The 14,000-nt window shown below is 42.4% G+C and overlaps 1 protein-coding gene across 3 annotated transcripts in view; it reads right to left on the bottom strand.

Annotated features, from left to right (window-relative positions):
* Positions 1-535: 535 nt before the first annotated feature.
* LOC138356905 (uncharacterized) overlaps positions 536-14,000 on the bottom strand; it is a 122,222-nt gene continuing 108,757 nt past the window's right edge. For 2 of the 3 annotated variants that reach the window (XM_069313424.1, XM_069313423.1), the window contains exons 6-7: positions 13,422-13,569; positions 536-1,659 (exon numbers count right to left, since the gene is read on the bottom strand). In XM_069313424.1, coding sequence (XP_069169525.1) covers positions 13,442-13,569 — 128 coding nt within the window. In that variant the 3' untranslated portion in view covers positions 536-1,659; positions 13,422-13,441. Of the gene's footprint in view, positions 1,660-2,623; positions 2,763-13,421; positions 13,570-14,000 lie in introns of all 3 variants that reach the window. The other variant, XR_011224711.1, reaches the window with a different exon arrangement.

The raw sequence follows: 14,000 nt of genomic DNA, 5'->3' as shown, positions 1-14,000 counted from the left end.
CAAGTACCGAGTGTGTAATACAGTATGTTGGTGTGTAGTGTGTGAAACTGTACATATTATAATTTTAGTGAATTTTCAACATGTAATATTGTGACAAACATTTATTGTGGACACATTACTGACACATGTATCACAGTTCCATGGAACATTACGAACGTTCTACTATATAGAGATTGTAAAGGACACAAATGTGCATCATATATGATCATAAAAACAAAAAAAATGCATTGGAAATACTGTACATAGAATAAATAGTAGAAAATATAATTGTGGCAACCCGCGGTGCTTGAATGGACTGCGCGACTGCCTCTGGGAGCTTCACGCATGAGTGCACAGCAAATGATGACGTCACACGCCCCCTTCTCCATGTCCCTACATCCAAAGTAAGTGCTGTTTATTATTTTTTTTACATGTATGTGCACAGGGAAGGGAATTGATAATTTTACAAATATAAAAATTTTTGCGAACACTATTTTCGGCGCACAGGGGAAATGTCCCCATTAAAGCCGGTGCAGCACAGTGGTTAATTAGAGTATTGTGTTGAATATGATACTTCATATATTTAACAAATAACAAAACAGGTTATACCATACAAAAATCAATCGGCAAAAAATAAAGTTCTTATGTTGTTTAAATAAAATCTAACAGTTTGAACTAAATGTTTGCCAGAGACTAATTCAACACAATCATCACTTGGCAACAGAGGAATCTTACACAGTAATGAATTTATGCACCATAAACATTCAGCATGTCATATCTTGCACAGTAAAGATTTTATGCACCAACATCTTGCTTGACAAGATATCTTACACAGTAATTAGACTATTATTGATATTTATCAGTAGCCTTGCCTCTACACAATCCACTTCATTATTTTAATAAATGCAACTTTGCTATTATACAAGATCATTTTCAAGCAATTCCTGGGTTCAGGAGGTAACTCAATTCTCACAGGAAGGGAGAAACTACTGTAGCAGTAGTAGTGTAAGAAATACTATTGACTCACATTTTAGTATGGTTAAAAGATTTCAATTAAATTTATTTTTAACATTGAAAAAACTAATTTCAGAGTGGATTTGTAAATAAATAGTTATGTGACATTTCTTTTTTGTGACATTATGACATTTGACATAAATAAATAGTTATGTGACATTTAACCAGGAAATGTGGGGAAAACTTACACATGTCTTATACTATCATTCTACTTCTTTGCTTTTAATGACAGGAAAATGTGTGTTGTGAGATGACTAACATGTTACTATAACTTTACTATGAGACCCAGAGATGAAACATGTCCAGTTTGGTACATTTATCTATTCCTTTGATTATTTCAACATCCAAAGATTGATTCACCAAAATAATAATTTTTTTGGGGGGGTGAGGGAAGAAACAACCCACCACAAACTATTGATGGTAGCAGTTAGCATGACAGTATAAACATGAAGGTGCTGAGCATTGGTTCAATGATAACAGTGAACCAGTCACCATTGAACCAATGATAACTGGTTCACTGTTATCATTGCTTCCTTCTGCAGAACATTTCTGCTCACTTAATAGATAAATCATCATCAAAGAGATAATCGCTTCCACCAGCACAACCTTCTAGTCAGGATACATTTATCAAGCATCAGCTTGAGACATCTGATGACTGGTGAGTCCCTAGATAAGAAAATAGCCAGTTAAAATATGAACTGTGATGGGCAAAACATTATACTAGGCAATTGTTATCATTTATATTTATACAATACAATACAGTATTCCACTACTGTATTTCCTTTAAAAAATAATTCTTTAGTTACTGTAATTTGACTACAGAAAGAACCTGAAAGATGTTTACAGCTTTTGCATAGAATGTGATGAGGAAACATTACAGAAGATAAAGGTGAATTGAGGTCAGGAACACGAGGGATTTTGAGTTTGAATATGTATTTTTTCAAGCATATATTTAGGAAGATGGGTAGCAACATTGAATTTTCCTTCATTCTCTCTGACGGTATTGTAGTCGTTGATGCCTGAAGATTCTATACATTCTTTCCTAGTGTTGTTTTCTTCTTGGAAAATGAGATAGTCATCCTAAGGATTGCGTAAGGATTGGAAATGTCATAAAAAAATGTGGACTGCAAAATCAATAAACAGCATGATAGAGGACAGCATGATGAGATGGATTAGGCATGTTGCATGACTGGATGAATGTAGACTGGTGAAGAGTATATTCAAATGCATTTCAGGGTTGCATAGGTGGGATGAGAAGATGGGTTGACATACCAACTGAGTCAGGAAGCAAGAATTTAGATGTTAGGTGAAAGCAGTTTGTAAGGAAATGAATGTACTGTACAGTATTTTTTTGTACGCTACCGTGTGCTTTCCTAAAATGAAAAACGATTCCTCATAATTGTAGTTGCAATGGTGGCTTTTACTTTTACAAAAACACATACTAGATAATACACCCTCACTGGGGCGAAGGAGTCTGGCCACTTGAAACACCACACAGACAGGCAAGCAGGTTGAGTGCAGGGAAAGCATCTTTGCGAAGCACACACTGAGTCCCATCCTCCAATTACCACTGAGGGCAGGGTGTAAGCAAATGCAGGACACAAAATTTTCATAAGTAACCCAAGCATACCTTCAGCTAAAGTGCAAGGACCCTAACATCCACAGGAGCAGGATCAAAATATAGGCAGGTCCTTCAGCATGCATAACTGCAATCTAAATTTTTCAATGGTTGTAAGTTGAGATGGCTGTTTCCTTCCCATCAACAGGCCCTGTAAGGGAAAATAAATCTCATGCACTATCCAGAAGCAAGGTGACTCAATAAGTCAGCTCATAGAAGAGGGAGTCTACAACCCTTCAGAGCAGGTATCTTTGGTCGGGTACAAGGAAAACAAGCGGACCCTCTGGACAAGACATACTAACCACATTTTAAGCAAATTGGAAAGCTAGTGCATACACTACGCCCGTGCGCGAGTGCACACACACAATGTGTGAGTGTGTGTATGCACGCGAGTTCTCCCATATAACAGGGCTTGATGAAAAACGCGAGAAATCCCTCACACTCTTAAATTTTTATGAATTCAAAAGGTGACACCCCTAGGGTCAACACTTGCATCACAGGAGCTCCAGCATATTTCAACAATCCTAAGTATTGTAGTGCAGGTTGATGATAGTGAGTGGTGTCCCAGAGAACAAAGGTATAGTGCTTTTGAAAATAGGTGAGATAACAATTATGTGCCAATTGAAGTGAAAAATTGGATGAGAAAAAGTTGCCCTAGTGTTTCCAGTGCAAAGAAGAACATTCAAGATGGCTGCCGGCAAGAGGAAATACAAAACAGAGCTTGATTTTGCTGAATTCAATGAAAAAAGCATTGATATAACCAGTCTACATAACAAGTTGGTAAAATTAGATAATACAGTGAACTCTCATGTAGAAATAATTAGTAAATTGAAAGAAAGTAATGACCATTTAAATAGCAAAGTTTTATGTCTTGAGGGTTTAGTGAAAGACATGTGCAAGGATAAGAATCAATTGGAAACAAATTGCAAAGCCATGGAAGAAGAAAATAAACTCTTAAAAATAGCTTTGGAAGACGTTAAAGTAAATTTAAACATAAATGACTACAATAGGTTAGGTAAGGAAATTAAACATACGAAACAGCTTTTGTCAGCACAGATGAGGGAAGTTACACAGGGTATAGAACAGTGCAAGAAAGATATGCAACTCACCTATGCACAAGTGGCCAAGGAGAAGGAAAAATTGAAGAAGCAGTAAAGGAAGTCAAACACTGCAGCAACCAAGATAAAACAAAAATTAGGCTGGAAGTGAGAAAGGAATTGGCATCTAACCCGAAATTGGTGCAAAACACAGTTGATCGGAGTAAGTACCCGATAATTTTTGGGTGCAAAGCAAAAGAAGATAACATCTAGGTCAGAAAGAGCTGTAGAAGAAGCGAAAGTAGTAGATAAAATTGCTGGCTTCGTGGAAGGTCTTACTACCATAGAGAATGTGTGCGACTACAGGAAAATAGGCAGATATGTAAAAGGGAAAGATCGGCCTTTGAGGATCACCCTAAATGGTGCCAAACAGCTGGAAGAAGTACTTAGGAATGCTAGAAAATTACAAAGTGATGAGGATGGGAAAGTTTGGCCGTTAAGACGAGATCTTTCAAAAGAAGATAGGGAGAAGCTGAAACTGAACCTCGCCGAGGCATAACGTTTAAATGAGAGCAGGAATGAAGAAGAAATCAATTTTTTTTCTACAAAGTGATAGGGGTAGGCAGACCAGTAAAGTGGTACATAAGGCAAACCATCAAAATCATTAGGGACAGGGGGAAGTGAAGAATAAGAAGAGGGGGAACCAGTTCCTGAAGATTGCATACACCAACATAGATGGAGTGAAATCGAAGATACTGGAGTTAAGTGATGTAATACAGCTGCAGACACCATACATTGTTGCACTCACGGAGACAAAACTTGAAAAGGTTATTTTAAACGAGGTCATATTCCCAAGGGGGTACTCAATTTGGAGACGGGACAGAAAAATTAGGAAAGGCGGTGGCGTTGCTGTGCTGGTGAAAGAACACCTATCTTGAGGTTATCTTGAGATGATTTCGGGGCTTTTTTAGTGTCCCCGCGGCCCGGTCCTCGACCAGGCCTCCACCCCCAGGAAGCAGCCCGTGACAGCTGACTAATACCCAGGTACCTATTTTACTGCTAGGTAACAGGGGCATAGGGTCAAAGAAACTCTGCCCATTGTTTCTCGCCGGCACCTGGGATCGAACCCAGGACCACAGGATCACAAGTCCAGCGTGCTGTCTGCTCGGCCAACCGGCTCCCGGCTCCCGGCTCCCAGTTCACCTAAAGGTGAACGAAATAATGACTGCCAATCCACAAGAAGTTGACATAATAGCACTAGAGATCTGCCATGAGGATGATAAACTAATGATCATAAATGCATACAGTCTACTGCCAAGCAGCACATGGTCAAGGGAGGAGCTAAATAGTAAACGAGAAGGTCTTATAACAATAATGAGAGAGATCATGGCGAGAGCGGATAATGACAGATCACGACTGTTGATAGTCGGTGACTTCAACTTGAAATCCAAAGACTGGGAAGCATATGAAGCTAAAACAAAAGACTTTTGGACCTGTAAATTTGTAGACCTCATCCTGGAAACATTCTTGTATCAATATGTTAAACAAGCTTGTATCAACATGTTAAACAATGAGGGAAGGGGACATTCCCTCCATGCTAGATTTTATATTTACCAGGATGGAGGAAGAAATATTTGACATTCCGTACCTTCCTCCTTTGGGTAAAAGTGACCATGTCTTTTTGGGAATAAAGTATGCAATGCATTATAATCTGGAAGAAAATAAGAAGGTTGATGCAATTGAAAAACCTGACTTTAGGGGAGGACATTATGGCAACCTTAGAGATTTTTTAGTGAGTATAATTGGACAGACTTGTTGCTAGGCAAGGAAGTAAATGAGATGTATGTCAGGTTTTGTGAAATATATGATAAAGGCACAAAAATTTTTATACCAAAACAGAGATGCAGAACTAGGAAACAGGATTGGTTCAACAGAAATTGCGAGAGGGCCAGAGACCAAAAGACACAAAAATGGAATCAATACAGGAAGAGGCCAAACCCCCAAACATACCAGCGATACAAAGATGCGAGAAACAACTACACGGCAGTGAGGAGAGAGGCAGAAAGAAATTTTGAAAAAGGGATTGCAGACAAATGTAAAACAGAACCAGGTCTATTCTATAAATTCATAAACAACAAATTGCAAGTAAAGGAAAATATTCAGAGGTTGAAAATGGGAAATAGATTCACAGAAAATGAAAAGAAAATGTGTGAAACATTAAACGAAAAGTTCCAAAGTGTGTTTGTACAAAATGAAATCTTCAGGGAACTAGACAATAAGAATTCCAGACAACAACATAGAGCACATAGAGGTGTCTAGAGACGAAGTGGAAAAAATGCTCAAGGAGCTAAATAAGAACAAACCAGTTGGTCCAGATGGAGTTTCACCATGGGTTCTGAGAGAATGTGCACCTGAGCTCAGCATTCCACTTCAACTGATTTTTCAGGCATCCCTGTTTACAGGAGTTGTAGCTGATGTGTGGAAAATGGCTAACATAGTTCCAATCTACAAAAGTGGAAGCAGGGAAGACCCCTTTAATTATAAACCTGTATCATTGACAAGTGTAATAGTCAAAATATTGGAAAAAATAATTAAAACTAAATGGGTAGAACACCTGGAGAGAAATTATATAATATCAGACAGACAGTATGGTTTTCGATCTGGATGATCCTGTGTATCGAATTTACTCAGTTTCTATGATCGAGCAACAGAGATACTACAGGAAAGAGATGGTTGGGTTGACTGCATCTATCTGGACCTAAAAAAGGCTTTCGACAGAGTTCCACATAAGAGGTTGTTCTGGAAACTGGAAAATATTGGAGGGGTGACAGGTAAGCTTCTAACATGGATGAAAAATTTTCTGACTGATAGAAAAATGAGGGCAGTGATCAGAGGCAATGTATCAGACTGGAGAAATGTCACAAGTGGAGTACCACAGGGTTCAGTTCTTGCACCAGTGATATTTATTGTCTACATAAATGATCTACCAGTTGGTATACAGAATTATATGAACATGTTTGCTGATGATGCTAAGATAATAGGAAGGATAAAAAACTTAGACGATTGTCATGCCCTTCAAGATGACCTGGACAAAGTAAGTATATGGAGCACATAAATTCCATAAGTATATGGAATTTAACACTTTGGCGTACCCCGCGCGCCAACCCTCAACTGTGCGATTTGGGTCCCAATGTTTCACGGGAGCGCGCGTTAATTCTGAAAAGTGTATACTCTCTTCAACTTTGTCACCTCAATTCTCGTCCTACAAGATTAAATTTGGAGGAGGCCTGGTCAATGACTGGGCCGCGGGGACGCTAAGCCCTGGAAGCACCTCAAGGTAAGGTGGTATCATTGTGTTCGCAATAGAATTCTCTACAGCACTAAATGAATATGAACTCCAAAAGCTGGCTAATTACCCGCAGAAAAACAGAGAAAGTGCGAACGAGTTACCCAGGAGCGTGCAAAAGCGATAAAATGTGTTCACTCTTTTCACTCTGGTCACCTCAATTTTCGTCCTAAGTCTTTCATTTTGGTATCAATGGGTTCGCAATAGAATTCTCTAGAGGAATATTAGCATATAAAATAAAAAACCTGGTCACGCTCCACCCGCCGACGAGTTGAAGACGGGCCACGCGTTAACCGCGAGTGAGCGCCCAGACGCCTTCCAGCTACACTCCCAATTCCTGCCCACAAATGTTTAGTATTTAGTATTTTAGTATATTTAGTATTATAGTTTAGTATTTTTTGTGTAGTAGTTGTACATCACATAAGCATTGTAGATAGCCATTTGCACAAAATAGAAGGTCATTTTCTTCGTCCATTTGTGAGTTTTCCTTATGAAGTGATAATATTTGATCATTTGGTCAAAGTGATCAACACCTTTCATGTTTGTATTGTAGTCACAGATTGCATTCGGCTTGTTGACAGTTACCAAACAGTCCCCCAAAAATCAGATAAAAACCTGATTTTTGGCAATTATTTTAGTGGACGACGCAGCATTGCATCATCACCGAGATTACCGACAGTAAACGGATGACGCAATGCTGCGTCATGCCCGGACTAAAGTGTTAATGTTAATAAATGCCATGTTATGGAATGTGAAATAGGAGAACAGACCCCACACAACCTATATATTATGTGAGAAATCTTTAAAGAATTCTGATAAAGAAAGAGATCTAGGGGTGGTTCTAGATAGAAAACTATCACCTGAGGACCACATAAAGAATATTGTGCGAGGAGCCTATGCCACGCTTTCTAACTTCAGAATTGCTTTTAAATACATGGATGGCGATATACTCAAGAAATTGTTCACAACTTTTGTTAGGCCAAATCTAGAATATGCAGCAGTTGTGTGGTGCCCATATCTTAAGAAGCACATCAACAAACTGGAAAAGGTGCAAAGACACGCTACTAAGTGGCTCCCAGAACTGAAGACCAAGAGTTACGAGGAGAGGTTAGAGGTATTAAATATGACAAAACTAGAAGACAGAAGAAAAAAAAGAGGCGATATGATCACTACATACAAAATTGTAACAGGAATTGATAAAATCGATAGGGAAGACAAGAGGTCATAGATTTAAACTAGCTAAACACAGATGCCGAAGAAATATAAGAAAATTCACTTTCGCAAACAGAGTGGTAGACGGTTGGAACAAGTTAGGAGAGAAGGTGGTGGAGGCCAAGACCGTCGGTAGTTTCAAAGCGTTATATGACAAAGAGTGCTGGGAAGACGGGACACCACAAGCATAGCTCTCATCCTGTAACTACACTTAGGTAATTAGACTTGGATAATTACAAGAACCCAACCAAGTTCGAACCTGGGAGGGAACCAGATGGGACTTCCTCCAGTTCACCAGAAATCTGAACCCGGCGAGCTGTGAAAGAACCAAATCCCTGGCGAAAAGATACGCGGACGGGCTCGGAGCCCATACCAGCCAGTCATTGAGGTAGGCCAGCACCGAACCCCTAACAGATGCAGGCGGGCCACCACGACCCGAGTAAGGCATGCAAACATGCGAGGGGCCAGATTCAAACCGAATAGAAGGCAACGAAAGCGGTAACCGAGATGCCCCACAACAAACCTGAGCCAGTCCCTGAACCCCAGATGAACCAGAACATGCCAATATGCGTCCTTGAGGTCCAGGGACACCGTCCAAGTGCCCGGCTCCAACAGAATCCGGACCTGGGACAGAATAGTCATCCGAAAGGAGGGGGGGGTAAGAGACCTAGGGATTCAGACAGGACAAGTCCAGAATGACCCTCAGATCCGCACAGACGGTAAACCCATCGAAGGGACGTCGTCATTTCGACCACGCCTAAGCGCACCCACTCCGAGATGACCTGACAGAGCGCAGGAGAAGAGGCCTGCCCTGCCAGTCCTGAACCCCCCAAAGGAGGTCAGGGCCCCCCAACACCATCTCCAGGTCTTCGGAAACGACCTGAAAAGGCCACAAATTGTGAGACCAGGCGTGAGTGAACAGAGCAAACCTCCCCTCCATCGCTCCATCAATGGGATGAACCGCAAAAGACCCGATGCCTCCTTAAGAGAACCTGCCCTCCGCGCAGAGCGAACACTACGCCGACCAGATGAAGATGGGTCTGAAGGCGGCACCGGCTCCGAAACTGGTACCAGCAACCTACCTGGTTGATGGGATTCTGGAAATTCTTCCACTCCCCAAGCCCGGTTCGAGGCCAGGCTTGACTTGTGAGAGTTTGGTCCACTAGCCCAGTTGGTCCGGAACGTCTTTTAGAAAAAAGTCTAGTTTTCTTTTGAAGATGTCCACGGTTGTTCCGGCAATATTTCTGATGCTCGCTGGGAGGACGTTGAACAGCCGCGGACCTCTGATGTTTATACAGTGTTCTCTGATTGTGCCTATGGCACCTCTGCTCTTCACTGGTTCTATTCTGCATTTTCTTCCATATCGATCACTCCAGTAAGTTGTTATTTTACTGTGTAGATTTGGGGCCTGGCCCTCCAGTATTTTCCATGTGTATATTATTTGATATCTCTCTCGTCTCCTTTCTAATGAGTACATTTGGAGAGCTGTGAGATGATCCCAATAATTTAGGTGCTTTATCGCATCTATGCGTGCTGTATATGTTCTCTGTATTCCCTCAATTTCAGCAATCTCTCCTGCTCTGAAGGGGGAAGTGAGTACTGAGCAGTGCTCGAGACGGGACAACACCAGTGACTTGAAGAGTACAATATCGTGAAGGGATCCCTGGATTTGAAAGTTCTCGTAATCCATCCTATCATTTTTCTGGCCGACGCAATATTTGCTTGGTTATGCTCCTGAAACGTTACATCGTCGGACATCATTATTCCCAAATCCTTTACATGCTGTTTACCTATTATGGGCAGATTTGATATGTGTTTTGTACCCTGTATTATGTTTCAGGTCCTCATTTTTGCTGTACCTGGAATTTATCGCTGTTAAACATCATCTTATTTTCTGCTGCCCAATCGAAAACTTTGTTGATATCTTCTTGTAATTTTTCCATGTCTTCAGCAGAGGTAATTTTCATGCTGATATTTTTGTGTCAACTGCAAAGGATGACACAAAGCTGTGACTTGTATTTTTATCTATATCTGATATGAGAATAAGGAACAGCAGTGGTGCAAGGACTGTACCTTGAGGTACAGAGCTTTTAACTGTGCTTGGACTTGATTTTATTTGATTGACTATTACTCTTTGTGTTCTGCTCGACAGGAAATTCAGTATCCAGCGTCCCACTTTACCAGTTATTCCCATTGACCTCATTTTGTGTGCAATCACTCCATGATCACATTTGTCGAGTGCCTTTGCAAAGTCTGTGTATACTACATCTGCATTTTGCTTTTCTTCTAGATCTTCTATGATTTTGTCATAGTGATTGAGTAACTGTGACAGACAGGATCTTCCCGCTCTAAATCCATGTTGTCCTGGGTTGTGTAGCTCATTATTTTCCATAAAACTAGAAATTTGATTCCTAATCACTTTCAAAACCTTTTATTATGTGTGATGTTAGTGCAACTGGCCTATAATTTTTTGCCAAGGCTTTACTCCCCCCCCCCCGCCTTGTGCTGAACGGAACTGCAAGCCCTGGCATGACCACTTCGAGAAGGAATCCCCAGGAGCCCCAGGGGACCCCAGAGAACCAACAAGTCGGATATTGGACGGCAAGTAGATGAAGCTGCCTGCAAAAACTGCGCAACCGCAGACTCCACAAACAGCAAAGGACAAAAAGGCGATAAAATCCTAAGAGCCAGGGCCCAAGTGGATTCCATAGAGGAAGCCAGCAACACCTGCTGACACGCGAGACGCAAAGCGAAAAACAGGGAACTGCATCCCGCAGGATCGGCGCATACAGATTCAACAGCACACACAACGTACGTTCCGCTGAGACCAAGGCACCAGACTTGTGCCAAGAACCTCCACATCCTCCTGAAGCCAATCCGAAGACAGCACCAAGAGGGAAAAAAAGTGCAAGACCGAAGTCAACAGGCCACGAGTGTGCAAGTCCTTGGTGACCAGGGCAGCCAAAAGGGAAGGAACCTGCACGTGCAATTGCACAATAACACACTGAGGAGCTCAAATTCGCCCCCATGAAAACCTGGACCACCGTCAGCGCCTCGCGCCACTCGTGCGTGTGGATACGACAGAAGGTATGCCAAGCATCCAAAGAAAACAACGGGCAGTCCACAAGCCAGGACAACTCCGGAACTCCATATTGAACCCAGTAAGGAGACGAAGACCCAAACCTGAAAGTAGATGGATTCATAATAGAGGTGTAATGTGGGTCAGGCAGGAGGTAAGCTGTAATGGCCTCCCATACCTCAAAAAGTGGGATGCTGGAAGCCGAAAACGCCCCAGAAAGACGGAACCGACGGACCTGAAGGGACTTGAAACCGAACTCGGGGAGGGGCTGACACCATATATCCAACTCGTACCTGGAAGGGGGGGGGGTGAAAACCCCACTCCTTGTAACAATAAGCCCCGCTCGGAGGGTAGAAAAACCCAGGCGGGGTCCAACGAGGCCCCAAGGCCCCCCACACCATCCCCTCCCCGGCACCGGGAACCTCCACACCAAGACCCGGGGCCGAGTTGTCCTCAAAGGCCCCGGTTTCAAAAGAAAAAGCCGGGGCAGCTGAAAAGGCAAGAGAAGAAGCAGCCCACTGGTCAGACCCCGAAGCCATGGCCGGAGTAACCGACTCGAATACCTCCCTCGCCACCAAAGAAGAGGCATCCTCTGAGACTGCCCGAGTCTCAAAACTAACTAAACCCTGCTCCAATCCTGAAGCCATCAGATGCTTTGGAGCCCCCACCCCACCAGGCACAAACAAAAACAAAAGAAAAACCCCCACAAGTGGACAACGTACCCAGGTGGAACAGAGTCGGCCGCTATGATAGGTGAAAACTAGCTGTGCAGTACCCTGTGCCCCTACCAGTGCAACCTACCTCTTACCCAAAGGTAAACAAGGGAGAAAAAAAAAAAGCACACTTAGTGCAACCAATCACCAAGCAGCAAAAGACCCAGCAGAGGTAGACCCAAGGTACCTTGTGGAAGATAACCCCAAGCCCCAAGGTGGGGTACTTACAGGGCACTTAGGGAAGGGAACCCTAAGCACATGCAACCTGAGCACCTGTGAATTTACTCCCAGCTCACGCATCACCGTGGAGACAGCACCAAACCCAAGGCACAGCACTAAGACAACAATTCAGGAGCTGGAGTCACACGACTGACACCAAGCCACATCAGCCGAGAACTGGGGTGTGGATAGTCGGCCTGAAAAATCTGGGCCTCCCTCCCCGGCAAGGAGCATGTCACACATGCCGTGTAACATCGTTTTCATTTGGGGAGTTCTGTCCACTCGTTTAGCTTTCAGTAGTTGTGTTAACGAGAATACGGGGGGGGGGGGAAGGGTTGTTTTGGGCGCTTACCTGTCTGGGTCCCTGGCCTGGTCGATGGCAGACATAGAATGCTCCAAATCACATGTACATTTCTATAGGCCATTGCTCCTGGTGCAATGGAGTTAGGTTCCAAGGGGAACCTGGGCCCCCTCTCTGAGGAGAGCCTGGTTCTGGCTCGTGGTCCCCGGTAGGCCCATGAACTCCATTCACACTGACTGATGCCAAAGTCAAATAATATCCATATCAGCCTGGATAGCTCTGGGGAGCCGAAGGGGGCTCCTCCCAGAAAATATGGGAAAAATGAACCAAAAAGCAGCTCCTCCAGAAAACCTTCATATCAAAATTGGCATTATTTTACTGAAGAACATAGCATGGACAGAGCATGAAAATATTCAGGAGTGTAAAAATTATCAGAAAGTTTACCTAGTGGTGCCTATTTTCTTTTAAGAAATATTTTTTTTTTTTTTTTTTTTTGTATGAAACCCACTGCATCCCTCACCTCATTGAGTGAGCCAGATTCTGGTTCTGGCTCCTGGCAGGTAACAGATGGGCCTCAGAGGCCTGGTGTGTTGGGCTAAGTCTTGGTGGTACCAGAGATAAACTCCCGGAGCGACTGAGGATCTCCCAGAAAAGGGCATTTCGCTACATTGAATACATTATTTTTTCCAAGTCCATGGAACTGTTCACATATTTTATGACATGTTCTTCAAGGAAACTATTATACCACCCAAGAGACAGCCCTTACAAGAAAGACAAACCCAACAATAATTCCTTCAAGTACTGTAGTGCAGTACTACACTATTAATGATGTAATATATGCATGAAAAAGATGGAAGTTCAGACCAAAGTATATGAATACATTCAAACTTTATAACTTCTCACCTGGTTACAATTGTTATTGTTTACTGTGTCGTGCCTGCCGAGTTCTCATTAATGTGGAGCGAATCTTTGCTATCATCCCTGTCATCTCCAACACACATATCATAGTAGCCATCATCATTATCTCCCCAACATTCAACTTTTATTGCCTCTGTTGGAAGATAAAAGTGAAATGCATTACACCTTTGTGGTTGAAAACATTGCAAAATGAGAAATGCAAATTTTAATCAAATTTTGTTATTAAATAGGAAAAACATTTGTGATTAAAAATAGGTATCTTCAGTTAATAAAATTTTGCAAATACAGTGGAACCTCAACTTACGAATGCCCCTAATTATGAATTTTTCGGGTTACGACCCCAATTTCGTTGGAAAATTCAAACCGGGTTACGACCTTTGCCTCGACTTGTTACTTTTGTTGATACATACATGGGTCGACTGAGCGCATGGTTCCTGATGGCACAGGTGACCCAACTTCTGTTTACGAGACTACCCACTTAGCCACTGTGATGCGCCAGGTTTATTGTGACATTCCCCGTGTGCTCATAAAATCAAGTGTTCACAAATTTGTTTAATCTTTGTA

Source organism: Procambarus clarkii, chromosome 75 (assembly GCF_040958095.1).
Source record: "Procambarus clarkii isolate CNS0578487 chromosome 75, FALCON_Pclarkii_2.0, whole genome shotgun sequence".
Taxonomy (NCBI): Eukaryota; Metazoa; Arthropoda; class Malacostraca; order Decapoda; family Cambaridae; genus Procambarus; species Procambarus clarkii.
The sequence above is the reverse complement of the archived record's forward strand: the minus strand, read 5'-3'. Positions and strand labels throughout refer to the sequence as shown.